This window comes from Nymphalis io, chromosome 2 (genome assembly GCF_905147045.1).
Source record: "Nymphalis io chromosome 2, ilAglIoxx1.1, whole genome shotgun sequence".
Taxonomy (NCBI): Eukaryota; Metazoa; Arthropoda; class Insecta; order Lepidoptera; family Nymphalidae; genus Nymphalis; species Nymphalis io.
The window spans coordinates 11705198-11731782 of NC_065889.1; the positions used below are offsets into that span (position 1 = coordinate 11705198).

Below are 26585 nucleotides of genomic sequence, written 5' to 3' on the forward strand. Positions count from 1 at the left end.
AAATACACTGACCTGAGAATAACCGGCGAAATAAACTCAGCAAGTTTTTTTAAATTATGTTTTGTTTACAAATTTTCAATACAAAATACTTAGGAGACGATCGCTATCTCCAAAGGTGTGCTATCCATAAATTCACTATTTGTATAACCTTTTGCACAAAAGCGTTCTTTTACAATTTTTTAAAATTAACAACCGACGCCAAAATTTTATATTATGCAGCGTAATAAAAACCTCGTGTTTTGTATACATTGACATATACACATGAGCGAAACAACAATGAATAAAATTGTTAATCCAGGCTTATTGGTTAAACTGGCTTCTAAATCTTACCAAGAAACTAGTCTGCACTTATAGTGAACCAAGAGCTATCGCTTACTACGCTCAAAAACTAATCCTAGTAGCTTAAAGCGTTAACAGCTCCAGCAACATTGTACCCTCCTGGTTAAATGGTCACAAAAAATATCTTAGACGGCGGTCTTTAGAATTTACTACAACATGTATATGGTTTCTGTTTAGTTTTATTTTGTTTTATCTTTTTTTATTATATACACATAGAGGAATAAATAATGAAGTCCTAATACATTATTCTATGTGTAATTAACTTAACCAGCAATTTATTAAATTTACTTATTAAAATCTTTAAATTTGAAGTAACAATGTAAGAATCGCAGGCGCTTTTACGGGGGGCTATTGTCGCCCACACTCTTAACACTCCTAACTCAAGCTTGCGCCTTATTAGAGCAGTAAATAGGAATGTTAGTAATTTCTTAAAAAAAAAATCAAAAGTCCAATAATGTCATTTAATGCCTATACTTTGATTTAATCTAATTCATTTTATCTGTGCCAACCCTTAACTGCTAATGCATTGGAAGGTAGTCACTATAAAAAATGTAATTAACCGTCGACCTTTCCTCAGCTCCCGATGACGGTAAACTTTTATTGCCAGTAAAAATAATGTCCGGCCATCAATCGATCGACGTAACGTGTCTTGTTAAATAGCTTACTATACATGAATAAATTTATATATACCAATACATAATTATCGTCTCTTTACAGCAAATATTATCTATTATTTCTTATCTGTAGTATTTTATTTGCACTGATTGGAAATAAAGTAGAAGAAAAATTTTTTTTTTTTTATATATTTGCCGGGAGGGCAAATGACTCTACTCCACCTGATGGTGAGTGGTAATAGAGTCCGAAATACGACGACGGCCAGTACACTCGGAAAGAATGTTCTGCACTAACCGCCTTCGCCTTGCCGGCTCGCCTCTTCACGCCTCGTTTGAAGAAACCCGAGTTGTAAGAGGACGGGAGCACGTGAGCTGGTAAGAAATTCCATTTTCTGTTAACATCATTATCATTAACATCATTTGTTTACATAATGTATAATATACTTTCGTTATGTATTTATCAATGTTGCAGGCTAATTTAAATAGAAGTGATACAATAAATTAAGAGCACCTAGTATTTAATTATAAAAATTGTTAATTTAAAATAACATTTAAAAATAAAAACACTTATCTATTTTCGTATCATATTTAAGCCAAAAGTCAATAATATATTACAGATAGGAATATTCTCGGACACTCGCCCCACATTTTACTAAAGTAAATAAAGTAAAAGCCACCACTATTGAATCAGGGCACGCTGTCAATAAAGTGGTAAGTGCAAATTTACTTTTCGTGGCAACGCCCAATACCTTCATAGAATCGATATGTGACTGAGGAACATAGGCAGCTTATGTACAAAAATACAGTATCGCAAATCATAATTAGGAATTTATAATAATAAATTCAATTTTATTAACTTAATACCATTTTTATATTTATTTAATGGGATCATTATGGAAAATGTTCACAAGCCCTATTACTGTTTACAAATTAAAGATCGCAATTGTTCTATCGTTTCGTTCAAATATATCTTATTTCTCGTATTTTTATTTCTCAATTAATGTTAGTATATTTTTTCACAATTGACTGTAAATAAATATGTAATCGCTATATTCAAATATATATTATAAGTAAGTAAAGTAAATATATAGAAGATCAAATACATAGAAAATATTTTAACAACAGAATTACTAAACCGAATAACATATACAAAATTTGAAACTTAATAACGTATACGTACGTAATAACTATGTGAACTAAATGCCAACATCACGTTGGCAGTTAGTTCATTATTAGTTCGATAAAAAGGGATAGTATTATTAATTATAAATAATTTATTGAAAAAGCAAACAATATTTTTTTTAACTCTTACATTAAATTACAAACGATCAGTAATTGAAGTAATTCATCATAAATGGTAAATGAAAATAGGTTTTTCTTTTACGCGTTGGAGATATATTTTTTTTTTTTATAGAATAGGAAGGTGGACGAGCATATGGGCCACCTGATGGTAAGTGGTCACCAAACGCCCTTAGACATTGGCATTCTAAGAAATGTCAACCATCGCTTATAGCCAATGCGCCACCAACCTTGGGAACTAAGATTTTATGTCCCTTGCGCCTGTAATTACACTGGCTCACTCACCCTTCAAACCGGAACACAACAATATCAAGTATTGCTGTTTTGCGGTAGAATATCTGATGAGTGGGTGGTACCTACCCAGACGAGCTTGCACAAAGCCATACCACCAGTAGATATGAATAAGATATAAAATTACATGGAATACGTAAATGTAGGATTTGTTCATCTTAACTTCTTCTTCGATTGAAATAGACTACTATATATATATATAGAAGTACAGGACTGCAAGTCAATTGTACAAAGTAATTAAACAGGAAAATGTGGAACTCACAACAGTTCACAAACATCGAAGGCGTGAGTGAGAAGACACTGGATATGCTCGGAGACAGAATTTATATAAATGGCAAACCAATTTGCTGATAATATAATCAGTCACTCCATACCCTTATATGCTTTTTTAAATAAAAATAACTACAGCCTATTCCAAGAAGAGTAAATAAAGGAAAACAACTTTGACATTGAATTGTCGCGATATCATTCTTCGAGATCTTAAATATTTTAAAGTAATAATAAAGTTTGTTTATATAATTAGTTAAAAGGATCATACAGGAGATCTATTAGCAAATCGCATGCAATATGGATAGTCAATATTTGTTCATTTTTACTCCTTCTTCAATTGGCATAGACTATACATATTTCCTTCTTCAAAAATTACGTAAATCAAAGCATAAGTAATTTATTGAGTTTCCTACTTAAAGCTCGTTGACGCCTTATTCCAAAAAACTAAATTTATATCACTGCTTGTCTTATTTTACATCGAAAAGCCAAAGTTAGACTTCATATTTCTACCTTCTCAAAGTACGGCAGCACCGTTTGGAAATATTATTAATTCTGTTACTTTTTCAATAGCCTATTTTGAAATTAAACTGTAATACAAACTTTCAGCGTCACCTTACTTTACGATTAGTTTGAGTACTTTTTGCTTTTTAGTTTAGTAACTTGATGAGATTGTATTGGCATAGCTACTAATCTAATCGATTGACTACTTTTTTATAATAGAACCTATATCATATTTTTTTTATCTGGCAATACTCAAAGTAAATTTATCATATGACGATCTGACAGTTTTGACATTCTAAAACAATTGTTTACGTCACTTTCACTACTTATCAGAGTTTCGTGTGAAGTGAACGATCTAAATATTTTCTTTACGCCAGGAAAGTTAATATCGTAGTTGCATTAGTAAGGAGTTATTGTGATCAAAATGGCTAGCATACCCCTAATGTATGCTCAAGAGGACTGTGAGTTGGGCGGAAAAGACAACATAGAGGTAATGTAATATTTATCAATCACACGTACATGGTGCAATTTGTCATGGCCTTCATTTACATTACAGTATTGTAAATTGTTTATCTTCTCTCAATGTACATTTATTCAAAATCTCGATAGCAAGTAATCCATAAATAACTTTAAAAAAAAAGAGTTTATACATTTGTATATATGTGACGCTTTTATTTTCAACTGACGAAATGGTTCGAGGAAAAAACCCTACGTAAAAGAAATTAATCTATATTATGAATAATCTATTATATATAACGTGTATATTTTATTGAAATATATTTAGAAAGTTATAATTTATAAGGAAATCTTTTAACTACATGAATATAAACAGAGCTTAAATTTATTATCACTGATAAGATAGATTATTATTTAAATAGACAATATGAAAAATCAAACATAGTGAAACAAAGATATGCATGTGCTACCTTTTTGAAACGTTAGGCTCAATCTTTGACCAGAAAAGTGCACTGGTTCCTCAGAAACATTGTTTTTGGTATCTGTGAAAATGATGTAAAATATAAGAATTTTAATTAACCGTCATGACATGATTTTTATGATCATGGGGCCATTTAGTCTTTTACAGTGGAAAAACCGAAATAGTTAATAATAATAATAGAGTATAAATTTCCATTTTTGTACATACATTCATAAAGCATATGTATAAAATTACTGTTGCTTATATTTTTAGGATGACTTTGCATACCGTAACAACGTGATGAACGCTGATAAGGATATTCGGTTGGGATTTGTGCGCAAGGTGTACGGTCTACTCACAATACAATTGTTGGCGACCGTGGCAATTGCTGCAGTATTTCTACTTGTGAAACCTGTTCAAATTTTCATACATCAAAAGTAACCAGTTTTTCGATTATTACAAAAAAAATATATTTTAATTTTATTATTCTACATGAAACCAAATAAATTACTACTACTACTACAGTGAGAAGTTTATAGATTTCATCTTAAAATAATAGGTATAAATTATTTTTATTCAAATTTGGACTTAATAATGATATTGATCAAATGGTAGGTGTTATCTCTTTCAATAAAAATATGGTTTGTCATACATTGCTCGTTAGGATTTTTGTTTGTTTGTGTGTGTTACATACATGTGGAAAACAGGCTCATGAGCAACTTAAGAAAATTAACAATTTGGCTTAGTGACTAAATGAATGCACCCAGTCAAAACAATTGATTCTTAAAACATTTACTTTATATATGAGTTGCTTATCGAAAGTAAGCACACAAGAAAGATTTTTACAATTTTTTCCCTTCTTATTATAAAGAGATTTCTTAAGTTGGAAATAGGTTTGTTGTTTTTTGAGATGTAACTAATGGAAATACCATGTGGCTCACATTACAAAATAATACATTAGGCTTTACAATCAATTTTATGTTTTTTCCTTATAAACAATAGACACAGATTAGTTCATTTTAAATAAACTAATAATAGAATATAATCATTATTTTTATATACAATACTCATTTATATTTTATTGTTTTCAAATAGTTATTTACTACATAGATTATAATTTGTTTGTCTTTCTTTTTCTTTATTGAAAGCATTACAAAAAAAAACTTAATAAAAAAAAAACAAATTGGATTGCATCCATAATTATCATCAGATTAGTGGTGTTGTGACTTGTGTCACATTTGAACAATGTCCGTTCTCTTGTTTGCACAATGTCATGTGATCAAAATGATTGATTGATTGATATGATTTATACATATATTTGATTAACAAATGAAAAAATGCTGAATTGTTATTCATATTGCACATGAATCTCTCATTCAAGTATTTTATGTACAACATATTACAAACACTTACGAGTTACGAAAGAAATATAAATGTTTGTGATAAAAATTCCAAGTAATAATTGATATTACAAAATTATATATTGTAAAATGCTGTTATAAAGGAAAATTGGAAAAAAAATGTATGTGACATGGAAAATAAATGGTACAACTATTCCGCTCTATCTAATTATATAACATTTTTACTTTTCAATTAAATTCTTTAAAATAAATCATCCACTGCCCCCATAATATCCATGATTTAAAACTGTTCACTGTATTTACTTTTTTTTTATTCTGCAATCAACCCCGTAGGTTTTAATCAGATTTGATATTAAACTTTCTCAAATATGAGAGTGCACATTCAGTGATGTGTCATCTCTTATTTTCTTCTCTTCTCTCTCACTCTTTGTGTTCAGATTGAGACCAGTCGCACTGTATTTACTTAAAAAACTTTGTTATTTAGTAGAATTATTTATAATCATCTAAATGATTTCAGCGAATGGATGGTGTTTATTGCATTTATTCTGAGCATGGTTACATTGTTCGCTCTAATCGCCAAAAGGAGAGATTATCCTGTCAACTTATATCTACTGGCAGCTTTCGTAAGTATTCATAATTAGTAAATTATAAAAAAAAAAAAAACTATATTTTAATAAGCAAAGACAAAACAGTTCAGTAATCCTCTCTTTGTGAACTGATTATTTTTTTCTTAGTTAATTATTATAATAGAAAGAAATGTTCTGAACATGTTCTGAAACAAATTCTTATATATTCTCTTCAAATTTTTAAACAAAATATATTAACCTCAAAAAGATTTGTGCTAGCTCGTCTGAGTGGGACCACTCACTCATCAGATATTCTATCGCCAAACACAATTTTAAGTATTGTTGTCTTCCGATGGAAGGGTGAGTGAGCCAGTGTAACTACAGGCACAACTGCCATAACATCTTAGTTACCAAAGTTGGCGCATTGCCGATGTAAGGAATGGTTAATATTTCTTACAGCAATGTATACGGGCAGTGGTACCAACGTACCATCAGGTTGGCCCATTTGCCCACCCGCCAAGATGTAAGTGTCCACTACTGGATATTTGTATTTCCAAAAGCACGCGACTACGTCGTCTTTACTTTACGACCAGATAACGTCCCCGTCCAAAGATTGAGAGTTGGATTTGAGGTGGAGTTATCTGTTCATTTCTATTATTCCAGACCGCAGTACAAGCATACACAATTGGTGTGGTGGTCTCCTACTACAATACATTTGTGGTCCTTCAAGCCTTAGGCCTCACTTTCGCCGTAGTGTTCGCTCTAACCCTGTACACGCTCAACACTAAACGAGACTTCTCTTTTATTGGATATGGGTAAGTTTAATATTATTTTTTATATATATTTTTATGTCCACAGACGTGTTGACTATGTCTTTTGACTGTATCTTTAATTTGTATCAATGTTATTTTAATGTGCCTGCATGTTTGTTCCCAGGCAGTTTCACAATATAAGTTAAAGTTAAAGTTAACTCATTAAGTTAAATAAATGTAAATAATCGAGTTTACAAGATCACTTACTTACTAAATTAATATTGAAACCTAGCTAGCTACTATTATCATTAGATGTATTGTTCACGAATATAGTCATGAGTTTCTCTGTATATAATAAATATTTTGTGGTTTCAGACTGGTGGCTGGTCTTAGCGTTTTGATCATTGGAGGCTTCATTCAAATATTCTTACAAAGCTCAGCATTTGAAATCGCCTTATCCTTCACCGGAGCCATATTCTTCAGTCTATTCTTAATCTTCGACACACAACAGATGATGACCACTCTGTCCCCAGAGGAATATATTTTGGCTACCATCAACCTGTATATGGATATATTGAACTTGTTCCTGTACATTCTGCGAATCCTGAACGAAATTAACAGGAATTAGTAACATTCATCTTTAGAAGTGTTGCCAGCACTAAAAATTTCAGTTCGGTGCCTTATTTCTTTATTAGATTCTTTTGCTTTTACACAACATAATATAACATATATACAAGACACAGGTATATAACGGATTTATTTTTAAATTATATTTTTCCTTTTTCGAAAACATTCCCGATTTTTTATATAATTCAAGTAAATAAATGTATAGGTACTTAATCTTTTTTTTACAAGATTTTAACTTTATTTTTTTGCACTTGACGTGTGTGTAACCTTGATTCACAGTATTATTTACGTGTCCTCTTATTCTATTTTTAAACTAACCAAAAAGTATATCTGTGAAAATAAATATAACAATATCAAAGGGTTCTTTTATATGACATATTAAAATGTTTATTTGAAACAAACTTGACTGTAAATAATGTGTAATAAATTTTATTTAATTGTTTCATTTGAGTTTCTTTTTTTTTAAAGTAAGTGTTACCTATTTTTAAATTTGAATACGAGTCAATAATGACTACAGAAATGAATAATTTGGGGTAGGACTTATGCAAGCCAGTCTCGATAAGAACTACCCACCCATCACATATTTTACAACCAAATGTCCCACTGCTGGGCTAAGTAAGGCCTCCTCTCCCTTTTTGAAGAGAAGGTTTAGAGCTTATTCCACCACACTGCTGCAATGCACATGTGGCAGAATTTCAGTGAAATTAGACACATGCAATCCTCACGATATTTTCCTTCACCGTCATGCACGAGATGAAATATAATCACAAATTAAGCACATGAAAATTCAGTGGTCAGTGCTTGCCCGGGTTTGAACCCACGATCATCGGTTAAGAGTCGCGTTCTTACCACTGGGCCATCCCCCAGTGGTACAGCCACTAAACAAACGAGATAGTTAAAAGCGATCACATTACTAGGGAAAGTAAAATTGTCTTTATTACACTTCTCACACAAACGGAATAATTTAATATTTGAGATAATTAGGATCAATTAGTGTTTCAGGAAATATGAAAGAACCAAAATAAAACAATGAATAAGTTGCGAAACAACTGTAATTACTACAATTACATTAAATACATTACCAAAGTTAAAATATTTACACAATGAAATGATAAAATGGGATGCTTTACTTTACAAATGTTCATGAAAGCTTAATCTATTTAAACTATTTATATTCATGTTACAACTTTTTAATTATCATTAAAACAGTCAAAGAGTCTTGAGGTCTAATTTTTATTTAAATTTTAATCAAAAGAATATTAATCATTGAAGTACAATAACTCCTGACAATTTATTAATGACAAAAAAAAATACATTATTAGACATTAACTAATTCAAGTCAATGTTTGAACATTTTAAATTGAATAAATTTAACACAATGTGACAGTACATTAGTGATTACTTTTTATTCATTGTTCAACTCTTTTTTCTTACTTGAAGTAAAAACTTTTTCAAAATCGACTTCCATGCTATTTTTATCATCAGCCTCATTTTCTTCACTATTCGAATGATGTATTTCTTGATGAATATTCATATAGTATACGTCTGAGAATTTTTCATGACAAAATTCACATTTCAGTTCATTTATTTCCTCTTTCATCTGGGGTCTGGAAAATAAATAAATTTGAATACAAAAATCATTAAAAAATACTTTAGTTTCAAGCTTCTTACGAACAAACAATAATTTATGTCTTGTAAATTAGTAATAATATGATAGTTCGGATAAAGGCTGTACGGATAGATGGAAGGAACAGTGGCTGTCGGCAATAGATAAAAAGCAAAAAATAATAATTATGAAACACAATAAGCAATGTTTGGTAAAAAACAGACAAAACAAAACAAAGAATGTTTTATTTGCTGCTTTAGTACATTTCAATTAGGTAGATAAAATATAAAACAAAGATATGTGATTAAAATGGTTTTTTAGCAATTAATAAGTACCACCAAGTCCACTGACCACCAGATAATACATATATGTATATTAATTTTTAAAAAATGGTTATAAGTTTTATATTAACTAAAACGATAATAAAAAAAAATATATTTTTAAGGATATGTATAACACATAAAAGCCAAAATTGTATTTTTTAAAGTTTCACCTTAAAACATCATCAAGGGTTTTGAGCTTTGTTATTTCTTTGTTTGATATTGCTTTGCACGTCCGTCTGTGTGTCGTCAACTCATCAAATGTGTCGAAATTCTCATTACAGCCATAGCACACACTTTTATTATGGCATGTCTCGTGTACCATTAAGTCTGTCGATGTTGTAAAACCTGAAACAATAGAGCTTTACTATATACAATAAATTGTTACCACTGAAAAAATACTCATATTTTAACTTGCATGCATGCAAATTAAACATGCTTCCATTTTGTTATCCAAATGAGAAAATAAATGATAATAAAACCTCATGTTATAAGCTGGAATTTGAAAAGTAATTAGCAAATAAAAGAAAAACTACTGTTTAATTACTTCTGATCAAAGATCTATCGTTTATAATTATTTAATGAGTAAATATTAATTTTAGTCAGATTACTGTTATTCGGATCTCATAGTATAAATACAGAAATAAATTAAATAGATTTATAAAACATAAAAATTGAATAGAAATGTTTTTTTGACTATAATTATCACAATATTTATATTATAGCAATGGAATGGACAGCAATGACTTCAAATGTATATGTCTGTCGTGCCTGTAATTAAACTGACACAATTGGGACCAAATTGTAACACAACAATATTTAGTATTGTTGTAATTTAGTTTGCAGGGTAAGTGAGTCAGCGTACTACAGACACAAAGCACACAGCATCTTACTTAGGAAGGTTGATGGAGCATTGGCATTGTAAGAAATGGTTAGTATTTCTTACAGCTTCAATGTCTATGGGCGGTGGTGACCACTAACCATCAGATCATCTATTGACCCGCCTACATACTTATTTTATAAAAAAGAAAAAGTTCACACACAAACACAAACCCCTAATTCAAGTTGGCAACAGAACATGGTACCTTACTTAAGAGTAAGACTTGCACTAAGCCCTACCAATATACATATGCAATATAAATATATACTTGTTTAAATAAATAAAATGCAATAGCTGTTTCAGATTGGCTTTTGAAACCATAAAAAATCTCTATAAGTCTACCATGCACTACAACACTTACTTCGTCTACATATAGCACAGATATATTTACATTTTTTCTTTTCCGGTGACAAGCTGTTCTGACTCTTTCGCTTGACTGACTTGTAGGAATGCTGTGCGATTACATGTGCCTGAAATAAAATAAATTTATTAAAATTTTTTATTATATAAAAATTGCTAATATAATTTTAAGCAACAAAGCTTGAGGATTATCTTTGTACATTTAACATCCAGGCATAACAGCCTCGATTCAAACATTTACATTTACAATGTATATAATTATAGAATACTTCACACAACCACACAAAAAGTTACTTCTCCACACTCATGAGACACACAAAATTACTAACCCAACTTGAACTATATGATATAAACAAAATCTTCAGCTTTATATAACAGGCCAGCTTATGACGATTCAGTATGACCAAATATATACTCAGCTTTTTTAATTTTTATCCAAAAAACCTCTCCGATAAATTTTAACAATGTTACTCTTATAAATTAAAAAAACAATAGCAGTTGTAATACCTTCAATCCAGTAACACTATTAAATGCTTTCATACAAAGCATACATTCAAGTGACAGATCTGAATGTACTGGATCTACGTCATCTTCTTCGCTCAACGGCTCCTCCTTGACTTCGGAGATCAAATGCTAAAATTAAAAATAAAAACTATATTTAACTAATTTTAACCAAACGGCTTATAGATTAATAAATATATTATTGTATGTAGTAAACACAAGTTTCAAATGAATTATAACAGATTTTAAAGTTTTACAACCGTGTATTATTAAGTATGTATTCAAATTCACTGGTGGTAGAGCTTTGTGCGAGCGCATCTGGGTAGGTACCACCCACTCATCAGATATTCTACCGTAAAACAGCAGTACTTGGTATTGTTGTGTTCCGGTTTGAAGGGTGAGCCTGTGTAATAACAGGCACAAGGGACATAATATCTTAGTTCCCAAGGTTGGTAGCGCATTGGTGATGTAAGTGATGGCTAGCATTTCTTACAATGCCTATAATTATATAACTTTTTATGCCTGAGACAACATTAATAGATTAATAATCTTTTCCGGTGGACCGATTTCGGCGACGGAAGCCAATCTCAATAGAGATTAGCCAACTATGCAGGAGATATTATGTGCACTCTCTATTCTATTTGAAAGGACGGCAATCCAACCGGAAGGAATTCAGGCGCAGGGCCAACGGCTTTACGTGCTTTTCGAGGCATGGGAGAGTACACCCTTCCAACTTCCAGACTTTAGGCTGCTACTGAGAATTTTCGACAGAAAAACCCAATCACTTTTTATTTTAGTGACTTTGGGGTCTGCGACCTTATATCTAGTCACTAGACCAATCAGACATATAAAGTGAGTATTTAATAATTGAGCAAGTCAACATTATTTAATAGTCTATTAATAAGTCAGTTGGTACGGGTGATTTATAAAGTTTGGAGTACCAGAAGTATATGTACCAATTTACTCTTAAATACTCTGTAAAACATCTATTTCTTTAATGTCTAATAATACATAATAGTATAGAAATTAAACTTACATCCCCATTATCACTATTTCCATTAGTTAAATGTGATTCCTTAGTATTTAATTCTTCTAACGGGATACTTCCTGCAAAAGTTATATGTTGTCAAACATTTACAATACAAGATTCATATTTTGATTACAATAATCTCATTTGTGAATAGACAAGCCAAGTATATTATGTATACTTGGCTTCAGGGATCAGTAACATATTGCTTTATTTAAAATATTTAAGTAAATTAATCTTCAATAATGTAATTTTAAATGATTATTAGTTTATTTATACAATTATTTCAGAAATACGATTATTTTTTTTCAGATCGGTGAGTTACCGTAATGCTAATAATCTTTTTCAAAAAATTAAGACATATCATTAATAGATTATTTTTTCAAGAACATGACTAGTTTATATTAAAATGCTTACCATTCACTGTGACTTTTATTTGCAGAGGTTGCTGCTGAATCATTTCTTCAGGTTCAATTTTAATAATGTCCATGTTTGGTATTTCTTCTCTAGAGGTTTCATATGTGCCGTTTATAACAGGATATTCATTTTCTTCATCAGATAGGACTTCTTGCTTAATTTCAACATTCATAGGATTGTCGTACATAGAACTAGCTAATGATTTGTCAACTTGTATGGGCTTAGGCCAGACCTTTTCATTAAATGGCTTCTGCTCTGTTGTATCATCTGTATATCTTTCACTAAGTATTTGATCATTCCTCTTAACAATTGCTGCAAAATTGCACGCATTTAGCAATAGTTGACAGCACGTCTCACATATTACTTTGGAATGTCTGTCCGTTTCTGATATCTGTGTTGAAGAAAAATGAGAAACGAATAAAATATTGTAAAATCATTTCATAATGTGATTGATATATTTTAATTAAAAAATATTTTGCTAACAATAAAAACCTAAACAATTATTTTGAGGAATAGATGGATTTGTTCTTTTTTTTTATGTTGAGGAGGATCGCAACTTAACCACCAATTAAAAACTCCGGCAGACTTTAAGAATTATTTATTGTGACAAGTCAACAATGTTTACATTAGAGCGCACAGTAAAAATAGTTGAAATAATTAATTTATTCAAAATAAACAACAACAACAGCGCTTATATAGGCATTCCCCTCTCACGATGACCACCACGCGTGCTTGCCACTTTTGGGACCTCCTCCTAGGCGAAAACAAAAGCGATGCATGCGGCCATCTTGCTGGGGGTGTGGTCAAGCGTGTGACGTCGCTGCGAGGACAATAGATGCGCATGCGACCATATTGCCGAAGGGGCGTATCCATACGTGTGACGACATACATCAGACCACTGCAACATCACCTGATCCATGACGTAGTTGATCAGGTGATGTTTGTGCTGCGTTTAGACGCATTGTGCACTCGCCACACTACTCCCCCGCCGAGACCGTGACTACGGGCGATAGTAGTTTGGGAATCTGACCACTCTACCACTCCTGGTTTTACTGGCAGGGATGGCATCAGACTTCTCCTGAACTTTGATATTCTGGTCTGTCTGGTCCTCAGCGAGTATGTAAGCTGGTTTCAGTCTGTCTATGCTGATTCGCTGCGTTTTGCCTTGTACGTCGATGTCAAAGGTTTTCTCCTCGCGTCGCAGCACCCTGTATGGACCTGAATAAGGTGCTTGAAGGGGTTTCCGATGGGGACCCTGCCGGATAAATACGTGCGAGGTAAGCATAAGGTCTTTTGGTATGTAAAAAGTTTGATTAGAACTTGTGTGCCAAGATGATGGTTGTGGCCTTAATTTATTGACATGTGTTCGGATTCTACCAATGAATTCGGTGATGTCCTCGATGGTTGGGGGTGCTGATGAGAAGAACTGTCCAGGTAACCGCAGTGGTTCCCCGTAGACAAGTTCGGCCGTTGAAGCTTTAATGTCATCCTTGAATGCGCTGCGTATACCTAGTAATACCCAAGGTAACACTTCTACCCAGTTCGGAGTAGAATGACAGGCAATTGCGGCTTTTAATTGACGGTGTAGTCTTTCTACCATACCATTAGCTGTCGGATGATATGCCGTTGTGGTATGATGGTTGGCACCGATGAGCTTGACCAGTTCTTTGAAAGCGCCCGACTCAAACTGCCGACCACGGTCAGTGGTGATGTGTTCGGGGCACCCGAACCGTGATATCCAACCACTGGAAAGGGCAGCAATGCAGCTTTCGGCGGTGATGTCTTGTAGTGGGTAGACTTCTGGCCACCTTGTGTAGCGGTCCACGATGGTTAGGCAGTACCTGTAACCTAAACATAAAGGTAAAGGACCTATCAAATCCAAGTGGATGTGTCGAAAACGTGCGGAAGGGCTTTCGAAGGCTTGTAGCGGAGCTTGAGTGTGTCTGGTCACTTTGCTTTGCTGACATTGTTGACACTCCTTTACCCATTGTCGACAGTCTTTGCGGATACCAGGCCAAATGTAGCGCTCTGTAACTAACTTGACCGTAGGCTTGGCTCCTGGATGGCTTAAATTGTGGAGCGAATCGAATACCTGCTTGCGATATGAAGGTGTGATGAATGGTCGAGGATTACTTTGAGAGACATCGCAGTATACCAGAAGAGCTGGCTCTGACTCTAATCGTATTTTCTTCAACCTAAGTGCAGACCCATTTTTCAGCAGGTCCTGTAGCTCGCTGTCCGCCTCTTGTGCTTTGACCAGGGAGTGGTAATCTAAGGGTATAGAAACTGCCTCGATACGCGAAAGGGCATCTGCAACAATATTGTCTTTACCAGCTACATATCTGAAGTCTGTGGTGAATTGGCTTATAAAGTCCAAGTAGCGAAACTGGCGTGGCGAACTGTTCTCTCGGTGATTAGCAAAGACAAACGTAAGTGGTTTATGGTCCGTGATGATACAAAATGTCCGAGCTTCCACCATAAATCTGAAATGTTTAATTGCGTCATACACTGCCAATAACTCTCGGTCATATGGGCTGTACTTTTTCTGTGATGGACTTAGCTTCCTCGAAAAGAATGCTAAGGGTTGCCATTCATTGTTCTTGAACTGTTGCAGCACAGCACCTATTGCTGTATCTGAAGCGTCCGTCTGTATGGACAGTTCTGCTTGAGGATCTGGGTGGACCAAAAGCGTAGCTTCTGAAAGTTGCTTTTTAGACAGTTCGAAAGACTCTAATAGGGCAGGCGTCATGTTAATAGGCTGCGATCCCTTTGTTTTAGGCCCAACGAGGAGTTGGTTGAGCGGTGCCTGAACTTTTGCAGCATTAGGTATAAAACGGCGATAAAAATTGATCATACCTAAAAATCTTCGTAATTCTTTTAGCGTCTTGGGTACCGGGAAGTTCTGAATGGCTTCAACCTTCGATTCTAACGGCTGTATTCCTGCTGCTGACACGTTGTGGCCCAGGAACTGGACTTGCGTTTTGCCGAAAGTACATTTGTTGGTATTTATTAGAACTCCATATTCTGCTAGTCTTTGGAACAACAACTTGAGATGCTCTTGATGAAGGGTACTGCTGCTGCTGAAGACTAGAATGTCATCCAGGTACCCATAACAAAAATCTAAGCCCCGCAGTACCTCGTCCATGAATCTTTGAAAGGTCTGTGCGGCGTTACGAAGACCGAACGTCATGAACGGGAATTCGTAAAGCCCGAAAGGAGTGGCGATAGCGGTTTTCGGAATGTCGTCTTCGTATACTGGTATCTGATGATAAGCTTTAACCAGGTCTATGGTTGAAAAGACCGTACTGCCTGTCAACTGGCACGTAAAATCATGCAAGTGCCTGATAGGGTACTTATCGGGAATTGTACGGGCGTTTAGGGCTCTGTAATCGCCGCACGGTCGCCACCCGTCGTTTTTCTTCTTAGTTAAATGTAGCGGTGATGACCATGGGCTGTCAGATCTTCTTGCTGTGCCACTCTGTAACATCTCATCGAACTCTTGCTTAGCAATTTTTAGTCTTTCCGGGTCTAACCGTCGCGGGCGGCTAGATACCGGTGGTCCATCGGTGGTACGGATATGGTGCACCGTAGAGTGTTTGGTGATGTGCGGCTTTCCAGCAGGACGAGTGATTTCTGGGAATTCTCTAAGCAGGCGATGATAAGATGTATCCTCTAAAGTCGTACGGACTGAGGAAATTGTTTCCGTAGAACGTTGTTTCGGGAGTGCAACAGCAAGTGTGGTAACACCGTCAACGAGGCGCTGGTTGCGACAGTCGACTAGCAGGTTGTAGAAACTTAAAAAGTCGACGCCGATGATGGGCTTTGAGACGTCTGCTACGACGAAACGCCACGTGAAAGCGCGCCTAAGTCCTAGATCCAGCGTTAAGGGGAGGAAGCCATATGTGTAAATGATAGTCCCATTTGCAGCGAACAATTCGTATCCCATTTTGTTTCTAGGTTCCCGAACAGCGGATCTTGGAAAGACACAGAGGTCTGAACCGGTATCAACTAAATATTGCACTTTGGTCTTGCGATCCGTAATGAACAGGCGGCCCGAAATTGTAAGGCAGTCGTCTACCGCCACTACTGGCTGCCTTGAGAGTTTCCCATCTTCTTGTAGCTACACGGTTGAATACATTTGCGCGCGCGCTCGCCGAATCTATGATGGTACCAACAGTACGGGTAGTTATTTGTTTGTGAGCGGGAACGTGCGCGGGAATGTCGTCGCGATCTGTCTATGGCGAATCGTGAGCGGGATCGCGGCTGTCTTCGGTTAAGTTGCATGCTAAGTATCTCCATCTGCTTGCTCAGCTCAGCTACGGTCTGATTCAGGCTTTCGAAACTAGTACTTGGTACTCCTAGAGTGGAACTAGATGCACTGGCTACTTGCCCGGCTACTCGACCGGCTACTGGCACGGCTACTTGCTCGGACACTTGCAATGTTGCTGGAACGATTTCGTTGATACGGTCGGCAAGCTCTGCCATGTCTTCAAGGCTCATCTTCGTATGCTGCGCTGCTATACACGTCTGCAAATGCGTTGGGAGTCGACTTGACCAGATGGTACGGATAAAATCGGTTGGAACAGTTGGCCCAGCTAGGTGTTGTAGATGCCGTAAAAATTGTGTGGGCTTTCTATCACCGAGTTCCTCGTGCATTAGCAGTTGTTTTATTTTACGCTCTTGTGAAGCTGACAGCCTCCGTATTAATTCGGCTTTTAATTTGTCGTACCTGCCGGTGGAAGGTGGAGCTACGACCAGGTCCCTTATTTCCGCCGTGTGCTGTGGTTCCAGTTGCGCTAGTACGTAATAGAACTTCGTGGAGTCTTCTCGGATGCCGGACAGGGTGAATTGACCTTCGAGCTGTGCGAACCATAATTCTGGATCATCTGGGTTGAATACAGGTACTCTCACTCCAACTCGCATCGTTTCTCCAGTGGCCGGAAGGGCGGTAACAGCTGTGGCGTCACGTGATAATGGAGCGTCCGGCATTGACATCTTGAAAGGTCTTCTTCTTCTTCGTTCTTCAAACGTCGGGGTCACCAGTGAGGAGGATCGCAACTTAACCACCAATTAAAAACTCCGGCAGACTTTAAGAATTATTTATTGTGACAAGTCAACAATGTTTACATTAGAGCGCACAGTAAAAATAGTTGAAATAATTAATTTATTCAAAATAAACAACAACAACAGCGCTTATATAGGCATTCCCCTCTCACGATGACCACCACGCGTGCTTGCCACTTTTGGGACCTCCTCCTAGGCGAAAACAAAAGCGATGCATGCGGCCATCTTGCTGGGGGTGTGGTCAAGCGTGTGACGTCGCTGCGAGGACAATAGATGCGCAAGCGACCATATTGCCGAAGGGGCGTATCCATACGTGTGACGACATACATCAGACCACTGCAACATCACCTGATCCATGACGTAGTTGATCAGGTGATGTTTGTGCTGCGTTTAGACGCATTGTGCACTCGCCACAATGTTATAGGAAGGCAGAAAAAGAAAATTTGCCACCTGATGGTAAGTGGTAACCAACGCCCATAGACATAGGCCAGGTAAGAAATAATAACCATTCCTTACAACGCCAGTGCGCAACCAACTTTGGGAACCGAGATGTTATGTCCATTGTGCCTGTAGTTCCACTGGCTCACTCATCCTACAAACCGGAACGTAACAATACTATGTATTGCTGCTTAGCAGCAGAATATCTGATAATTGGGTGTTACCCACCCAGACGGGCCTGCACAAAGCCCTACCACCAGGTGACAAAACCCTATCACCAGTCTTGTTAGATCATTTACAAAATAATTTAGTAAAATACTATAGCAAAACATGTAGCCAACTAATAATAAAACAGACAAACAACTAAAGCACAATAAACTATATTAATAATTATTTTGTCATTATGCACTTTCATTTTGTGCAAAACCAATGAAAGATTAACAAAGTTCAAATCTCGTGTACATTTCCTAATAAGTGTTTACCTGTAGATTTGCTATTTTCGCTAGGTCCTCCGCTATACTATTTTCCATTCCATCCCAAGGCGGCGTCCAACTCTCGAATATATTGTATGAAACAGAATCCGCGTTCATTATTTGCAAACACGCGCGACATTCTAAGGGATCGCACTCTGCTTCGGTTTGTATGTCACTCTCTAAATCAGTCATTGCAGCAAACTGGTTATAAAAAATGCATATTTAATTCATTAATTGTTTTATCGCACTATTTTAAACGTTTATCGAAATAAAAACAGTAATGACAAGGACTTTGCGTTATTGACATATTTTGACATATGCATAGACAAATAAGCTTACGAAAAGGATTTATTTTAATAAAATTTATTTTATAAATGACAATAGGACAAAGTTTGATATGAAAACTTACAATTTACGACGTTGTTACAAAAGTGTGATGTTTAATTTAATATTCCTGCATCACTCACAACGCTGTATGTTTCATGTCTAAACAACAATGAAATGTCATTTCGATTTTATATTAAACCTTGAGATATTACTGAACGTAATAAAAATTGAAATAAAAAATATCGAAAACTTTAACATAAGATATGTAATGTTTATTTGTCACTTTAATTATTGTGGTTACTTTGAATGTTACTTCGAATTCATTATCCCGACTGCAATGTGTGCGGTATACCGAATTACCATTAGACATTTGCGTAGCCTATGCTTGACAGTTCTAGAATACTTCGCCTTCCATAATTAACTCTGATAATAAGCGAACACATAAAATTTCACTACACCTATTTTTTAAAATAACTAAATATTTGTTTAGTAAAATTTTAATATTTTATTGAAAAGGGATATTTACGTTATTAAGACCTACCAGCAGACCACAGAGTACATAGCCACTTGCATCCGTAGACAAATAAACTAATGAGAAATCGTCATTGGGTAAACCCAATGACGATTTCTCATTTACACAAGAAAGAGAACCAAAAGTTACGTTATAAAAATGTTTTAGAGATACAGTTACCAAATTTTTATCCCTTATCGTGTTACTCAAGGTCAGCAATTCTAGTTGCAAAAAAACTTTGACAGTTAGTGTGTTTATTGTGTTTAATGTTCAATTTTTGTTTATTTTTATATTAGAAAACGATTCTAATCCAGTGAGAAGACAGAGCAATAATCCTTATATCATATTGAAGACGAATGACGCATTGTTGTATTATTTTATGTAAAATCTAGTCTAAATTATTCAAGTAAATTATTAATAAAGAACAGCTGCTGTCCACATTTCTATGTTAACCTCTTGACTCGTAATGTATATTATGAATTCAAAAAGAATATCAAATAATGTTGTCATTAGAAGAATACATCGATGACTTTTCTGGCTCTTGTAATAGTAATAATGACAGACGCTGACTTTGCATTAGCGCTTTCAACAGCTTGTTTATGTAAGGTACACCTAATTCATAAAATTTTGAAATATGTTAAAAAAAACTAAATATTTTATTTTATTAATTTCTTACCGCATTTGGTACCGCATCAGAATGCAAAACTGTTTTGTTTTTCTTTTTTATTAGCATTTTTTCTGGGAAATGATTACTACATATTTTAGAATATTTTGTGGGAGTCCAATTTTTTCTTCCAGTTGCTTTGATCCATTTTTTGCGTAGGTCTGGATCGTCTGGAAAACTAACGATAAACTTCATGATAAGCTATATTTTTAAGTACTTACAGGTATTTCATTCTATCACGTCAGATGTGTCATTCTTCAATAACAAATAATATTATATAATGCTTCGATCACAAATAGGGAGAATAAATTAAAATAATATATTAAAAGACAAAGAAGCATAATAGGCAATTATTGGACTCTGTATTTATTTGTTTATATTGTCGTCGAGTCACTTTTTTGTATCGAATATCGGGGTATTTTTTAGCTGACGCTGGCAGCACTTACATGATGAAAAATTATAGGTTATGAATGATAAAAACTCGACAAAATCCTTTTATCTTTAGGATTTGAAAACGACATAACCTTCCGCCATGCAATGGCATAAATAATAATCACTGAGCAATTATATTTAGGAATAAAACCGTCGTACTTACGCGTGAAAAGATACACCGTCAATTTTCTTCTCACCATCGCTTTTACATAAAAAAACACGACAACGCACCATTATATAATCTTGAATGAGATATACGGATGATTTTTCGGTCTATTCAACGAATTTGAATCGTTTTGTAAGATAAAAATAATCAAAAATCGAACAATAAACTCAATGAACGCAGCAACTGTCAAAGTTTGTTTAGCAAGTCGCAACTAGAGTTGCTGACCTTGATAAAACTGGTTACACTATAAGGGACAAAAAATTGATAATTGTATCTCTGTCTAATACATTTGTATCGTAATTTTCGTTCTCTTTCTTGTGTAAGTGAGAAGGAAATCATCTTTGCGTCCATTAGTTTCTCTGTCTATGAGACCCACAAATGTTTTAGCCATAGATACAATAATCAAATATTTTGTCTCTTATCGCGTAACCAGTTTTATTAAAGTCGGCTACTCAATTAGCGAAATACATATTATATATTTCCAATTAAAGCAAAGATTAAAGGTGACAGTGGATGAAAAAGGGCCGCCAGTATACAATAAATTTCCGTTTAATGGGAAAGTAAAATACATATTATAGGCATTTGTATGAGTTGTATAGTGATAACAAATCAAGTATAGCGTTTTCGAATACAGTAATTAAAGTCTTCTCTCCCTTTTTTTTGAGGAGAAGGTTTAGAGCTTATTTCACCACGCTGCTCCAGTGCGGGTTGGTGGAATACACATGTGGCAGAATTTTAGTGAAATTAGACACATACAGGTTTCCTCGCGATGTTTTCCTTCACCGTATGGCACGAGATGTAATATAATCACAAATTAAGCACATGTAGATTCAGTGGTGCTTGCCCGGGCTTGAACCTATGATCATCGGTTAAGATTCACGCGTTCTAGGTACGTTATTCGTCTTTTATTCTAAATAAATATATTTTTTCTTAATTATATGGTTACTTTACAATCCTACTAATCTTACTATTATTTTATCATCTATACTAATATTAAAAAGAGATAAAATTTGACTTTTGTATGTGTTTTGTGAACTGAGATGGGTTCAAATTCAGGCAAGCACCACTGAATTTTCATAAGCTTCAATTGTATTTGTATGTATTTCAATTTGTGTATATAATTCATCAATTATAAACACAAATTGAGCATATGGGATGTCATGCTTGATGGTGCAGAAAATTCAGCTCTAGACCACTTATGTTTGTAGAATTTTCTCTCTCGTTCCATTGATTAATAGTTCATTTGTATTTAAGTTTCTGATCAGCAAAATGATGCAATTAACTATCAATATTAACTTATGTGATGATAAACCACTAAACTCAATGAATTCAAAAAATCTATGAGTTAGTTATGTTATGACAATGTCATCATCACAAATTATTTTATAGTAGCTATGACATGTTCTCTGTTCACCAGGAATTTGATTAAGTAAAAGATTTGCTAAAATAACGGAGTTCAATATATCTGAGAGTACGTTTTCGGAAACATTTCTATACGCATTTTTTTTTTATAGAATAGGAAGGCGGACGAGCATATGGGCCACCTGATGGTAAGTGGTCACCAAACGCCCTTAGACATTGGCATTGTAAGAAATGTCAACCATCGCTTATAGCCAATGCGCCACCAGCCTTGGGAACTAAGATTTTATGTCCCTTGTGCCTGTAATTATACTGGCTCACTCACCCTTCAAACCGGAACACAACAATATCAAGTATTGCTGTTTTGCGGTAATCATAAATAATATTATTTTTATCTCCTATTAATTACAAATAGCTCTTTACTTTTGGTTACTTCTTGCTGTTCTCGTAAGTAACCAAAAGTAAAGATATATATATATATATATATATATATATATATATATATATATATATATATATATAAAAATATTTAAATTTTAACTTCATTAAAGTGTCCATCTTTTTCTTTTATTAACTTCTCACTATATCTAGGCATTCTATTAATTAATTTCTAAAAACAATCTTCTCTCTAACTCGTTCCATTCGTTCTCTAATAGTTGCCACAAATGTGCGGAGCTTGTTGGAGATCGATTTTTCACCCTTCTGTAAAGTTCATGCCTGATAAGTTTAATGGAGAAAGGTCATGCGATTGAGATGGCCATTGCATGATTTTAAAAACTTGTCATCTTTTTCCTTGTTCAAAAAGTTCTAACATAGTTTGTACGAATGCTTAGTATCATTGTTCTGTTGAAAATGAATTCAGACCAATGAATCCACTGGATATGGCAGAATCTTTAAGAATTTGACGTTTACTTCATTCTTTCTCACGTAGAGTACAAATAGAACTCCACTGTTCAAGTGAGATTTGCTTGCGTTTGCCATTTTCAGACGAAAAAGTATAGTTTCACAGAATGTTAATATCACAATCTTTGCGTGCCAATGCTCAAGTGCAATTAAATTGGATCCAAAAAAAGTTAAAACTAGCAAAAATAACACCACACCATTGCATAAAAGAAAGCACCGAACGGATTAAATCACAAAACACTTGTTACGTGATAATCGGGAAATTTGTTAAAACTTGATGAATACGGTACGACACTCTTTTTGTTTTTGTATGAACCGTTAAATCGTAAAAGGTTGTAAAACTTAAAATTATTAATTATTTTTACCGCATATTGTCGGCGATGTTTTGTTTTGTATGAAAACATATGTGCTTTTTCACACTTTTGGGCGGTAGTACATTTAAAAAAAAATTCAGCTAATATGTTGATCCTGATGTAAGGTCCCTATCATTGATTAACTTGACTTCTTCGGCACCAAATGGCGTCATTTGAAGAGTCGTTTGAATTAGTCATTAAAAAAGGTTTTGAAGATAGACGTAAGCCACAATTTTTTTCAAAACGGGTGTTGTCTATATAATTTAGGAAATACTTACTTTGCTACTGCTACAGCATCTGCCAGGTTCAGTTTCGAATTTCTGTACTTGAATTTTTTTGCGAATGTTATTCATCCTATCAATATTAATATCATTTGATGCAGAGCGATTAGCGCTAGCGTCATAAGAGGCTGATTTTAAAATGTATTTCCTTCGTGCTCTTTTGGAAGCAGTTCGCTCTTTTTGTTCATTCAAACGCTTAAATCGTTCTGCGCTTGATTCCCTCAGCCGGTTATTTCTGTTAATCAGTCGTTGTTTTTGTAACCTTTTCATATTTTCATCTTCCGTCTCATTGCGACGTAAAAGTCTTAGTCGCCTTGCTTTAGACGATTCCCGAGAAAGCTGAGCTTTCCTGCGAACCATTCCGCAACTCTGAAAAAAAAATCTAAAAATAATAAAATACGAGTGCAAACACCTACAGTTTTAAACGTATTGTTTTAAAATAGTTTTTTTTTTATAGAATAGGAAGGTGGACGAGCATATGGGCCACCTGATGGTAAGTGGTCACCAAACGCCCTTAGACATTGGCATTGTAAGAAATGTCAACCATCGCTTATAGCCAATGCGCCACCAACCTTGGGATGGTGGCGCATTAACTATAAGCGATTTATGTCCCTTGTGCCTGTAATTACACTGGCTCACTCACCCTTCAAACCGGAACACAACAATATCAAGTATTGCTGTTTTGCGGTAGAATATCTAATAATATATAGTAGTAGTGATAGTACCCTAAAATAATCTAATTTAGTTACGGCCTAATGTTTTCGTACTAAAACTAAAAAAAAAACAGATCGCTTTAATACGACAGAACCGTATGGGGTGTAGCATTATGTACCCCACCGGCTCAGGCATTACCAAATCGACTCGGTAATGTTCGCCTCTCGTCGTACCTAACCTGCTCCCGATCTACCCGGCCACTCCCGCATTGCTTGCATTGATCTCGCTTCGCATACATTCCAACAGTTTGTTGAATAGTTGACTTTTATGGTCATTGTCCCTGGCTACGCATCGTCGCTTGAAATTATATAGCTTATCTTAATTATAGGGATATATCTTTCCCCAATAAATGGGCTGACTTATGTAAAATTTTCTAATTGGACTAGTGGTTCCTGATGTTACTACTTTTAAACATAAACGTTATTACATCACTCTTTACTAATTTAAAACGATTGTAAGCCTAAGTACGCTTTGAGAAAAAATAAATTAAAACACATTGACGTTACGAGGCCTATCAGAAAAATTATTTCTTCAAATACCTAAGTATTTACGCGCGACGACGACTTTATCGGGTTCTGAATTTACGACACTGCTGTCGCTGTAACTAAGAAATCTTGATAATCTTTTCTATTATATCATTTAATTTTTACTTTTTTTCTTAAAATTAAGGAATTGTTAAGGAATTCTCAAATACCACTATTGATTTAGAAATTTCAGTGTTTCAGTATTTTTTTATCATATTGTGATTTGAGTGCGTTCAGTAATTGAGTTGTTGGGCATTCATGTTGATATATTTTATAATACACTAGCTTTTCGTCCGATTCTTCGCTCGTGTATATTAAGAATTTTTTTTAGAATAATAGCAATTAAATTTTAAGGCAATACAAATATTAGAGATATTATTAATTTAACCCTTCAATTCAACATAAAGCTTATGCTAGGAACAGTGACATTAGCGCAATGGGTCAGGTACAGCTCGTAAATCGTAGCACTATTGACGCTTATATGGATGTGTATTAGCTATTTATTTTTGCTTTTTGTATTTTTAAAACAGTGGGTAAGTATTTTAATATTTTTTTTGATTGAGATTATATATATTTTTTTTATAATTGGGAAGAATAATAATAATAGCAGTAACAGTAAAAATCAATAGGTTCTATCTTACGATATTATCCTCGGATTCTTTTTCTACGGTCATTGTCGTATCTATCTCGTTACGTGCTTGCATTAAAGGTTCGTCAGATGAAGGAACTACGGCGATTGGTATCTAAAATAATTATCAATACGTTAAAACATTATTTATGTTAGGTATAAAGCTATTAATACGTAACAGACGAGGTTTGTTACCGTGGCCTCTGTATCGACGTTTTCTATATCTAACGTAACAGAACATGAATGAATGGCAGTGTTCTTGATTTTCCTGAAACATTCCCATGAATTACTTAGTATACCAATTACCGCAAAATAGCAAAAATTATCATATTACGTATAATTTTATTGAGGAAAGCTGTACCTTGCTTCATTTGCTTTTCTTAAAGCAGATGTATATCTTTTCTTTCTAACACATCTGTACACGGTGCCTTTTCGACCCATACTAGAAAAAAAAACAAGACTGTTACGATACGATATGTGTATTTTTATTCACCGGCTTGTTTTTTAAGGATGCCTGTAAAAAAAATACCTGTCATACTCACAATTAAGAAAAATCTAACGACATGTCTCAAGTTAAAACGTAACAAGCCGTCTAGACTACACAGCGTGCTAATCAAACATACACGCATACAAATATACATACTTACGACAATGCACTCTAATGGCAATGCCATTGGTCGGTAGGCTCAACCTACCTTCTAGCTTAGTCGGATAATAAAACAATCAGACAGCTGCCGTAAAAAATTACAACAATTAAAAAATAAATGAGTCGGTCATCATAAGCTCTATTGTACAAAATAATTGTTCTATATATCAAAAACTAGAAAAATACTCACATGATCTACAATAGGTATTCGCACTAGACAGTTCACGTAGTATCGCTAGGCGCTCAAAAAATCAGCATAAGTTCCTCCTCCTTAAGCGCTCGCGCAGTACTGAAATCTGAATTCGAACGCCCAACGCATCGTATTTGTATTTGCATTTTAGGAGATGTAATTATGTTTTTTTTATTCTTTTAATTCGTTTTTATTTTTAAATAATTAAGAAATTTTAATTCTTTGTGAAGTAACGTTAAATTTGGTATAATTCTTTCTTAATAAT

The 26585-nt window shown here is 34.5% G+C and overlaps 2 protein-coding genes across 3 annotated transcripts; one reads left to right on the forward strand and one right to left on the reverse strand.

The window, feature by feature from the left end:
* The first annotated feature begins 3596 nt into the window (after window positions 1-3596).
* LOC126773513 (protein lifeguard 4-like) lies at window positions 3597-7981 on the forward strand. Its single transcript, XM_050494466.1, has 5 exons — window positions 3597-3804; window positions 4504-4667; window positions 6109-6214; window positions 6821-6972; window positions 7285-7981. Exons 1-5 carry the CDS (start codon window positions 3739-3741, stop codon window positions 7535-7537), a joined length of 741 nt encoding a protein of 246 aa, XP_050350423.1. The 5' UTR covers window positions 3597-3738; the 3' UTR covers window positions 7538-7981.
* A 673-nt stretch (window positions 7982-8654) lies between these two features.
* LOC126773314 (uncharacterized) lies at window positions 8655-26409 on the reverse strand. Of its 2 annotated transcripts, none has more exons than XM_050494154.1 (12): window positions 26321-26409; window positions 25846-25926; window positions 25680-25752; window positions 25498-25599; window positions 23616-23987; window positions 18632-18823; window positions 12648-13038; window positions 12240-12310; window positions 11210-11335; window positions 10734-10812; window positions 9636-9810; window positions 8655-9143 (listed from the first exon to the last, which is right to left on the reverse strand). In XM_050494154.1, exons 2-12 carry the CDS (start codon window positions 25923-25925, stop codon window positions 8942-8944), a joined length of 1863 nt encoding a protein of 620 aa, XP_050350111.1. In that variant the 5' UTR covers window position 25926; window positions 26321-26409; the 3' UTR covers window positions 8655-8941. The 2 variants fall into 2 exon arrangements, with proteins under 2 accessions (XP_050350111.1, XP_050350103.1); XM_050494146.1 differs by having other exon boundaries at window positions 10704-10812; window positions 26321-26408.
* Window positions 26410-26585: the final 176 nt, after the last annotated feature.

Coding starts and splice junctions, on each gene's coding strand:
- LOC126773513 (XM_050494466.1), top strand. CDS start 3,739: ATGGCTAGCATACCCCTAATGTATGCTCAAGAGGACTGTGAGTTGGGC. Junction 3,805..4,503: donor GCGGAAAAGACAACATAGAG/GTAATGTAATAT, acceptor TTATATTTTTAG/GATGACTTTGCATACCGTAA. Junction 4,668..6,108: donor CAAATTTTCATACATCAAAA/GTAACCAGTTTT, acceptor AAATGATTTCAG/CGAATGGATGGTGTTTATTG.
- LOC126773314 (XM_050494146.1), bottom strand. CDS start 25,925: ATGGGTCGAAAAGGCACCGTGTACAGATGTGTTAGAAAGAAAAGATAT. Junction 25,600..25,679: donor ACGTCGATACAGAGGCCACG/GTAACAAACCTC, acceptor TAATTATTTTAG/ATACCAATCGCCGTAGTTCC. Junction 13,039..18,631: donor CGAAAATAGCAAATCTACAG/GTAAACACTTAT, acceptor TCTTCAACACAG/ATATCAGAAACGGACAGACA.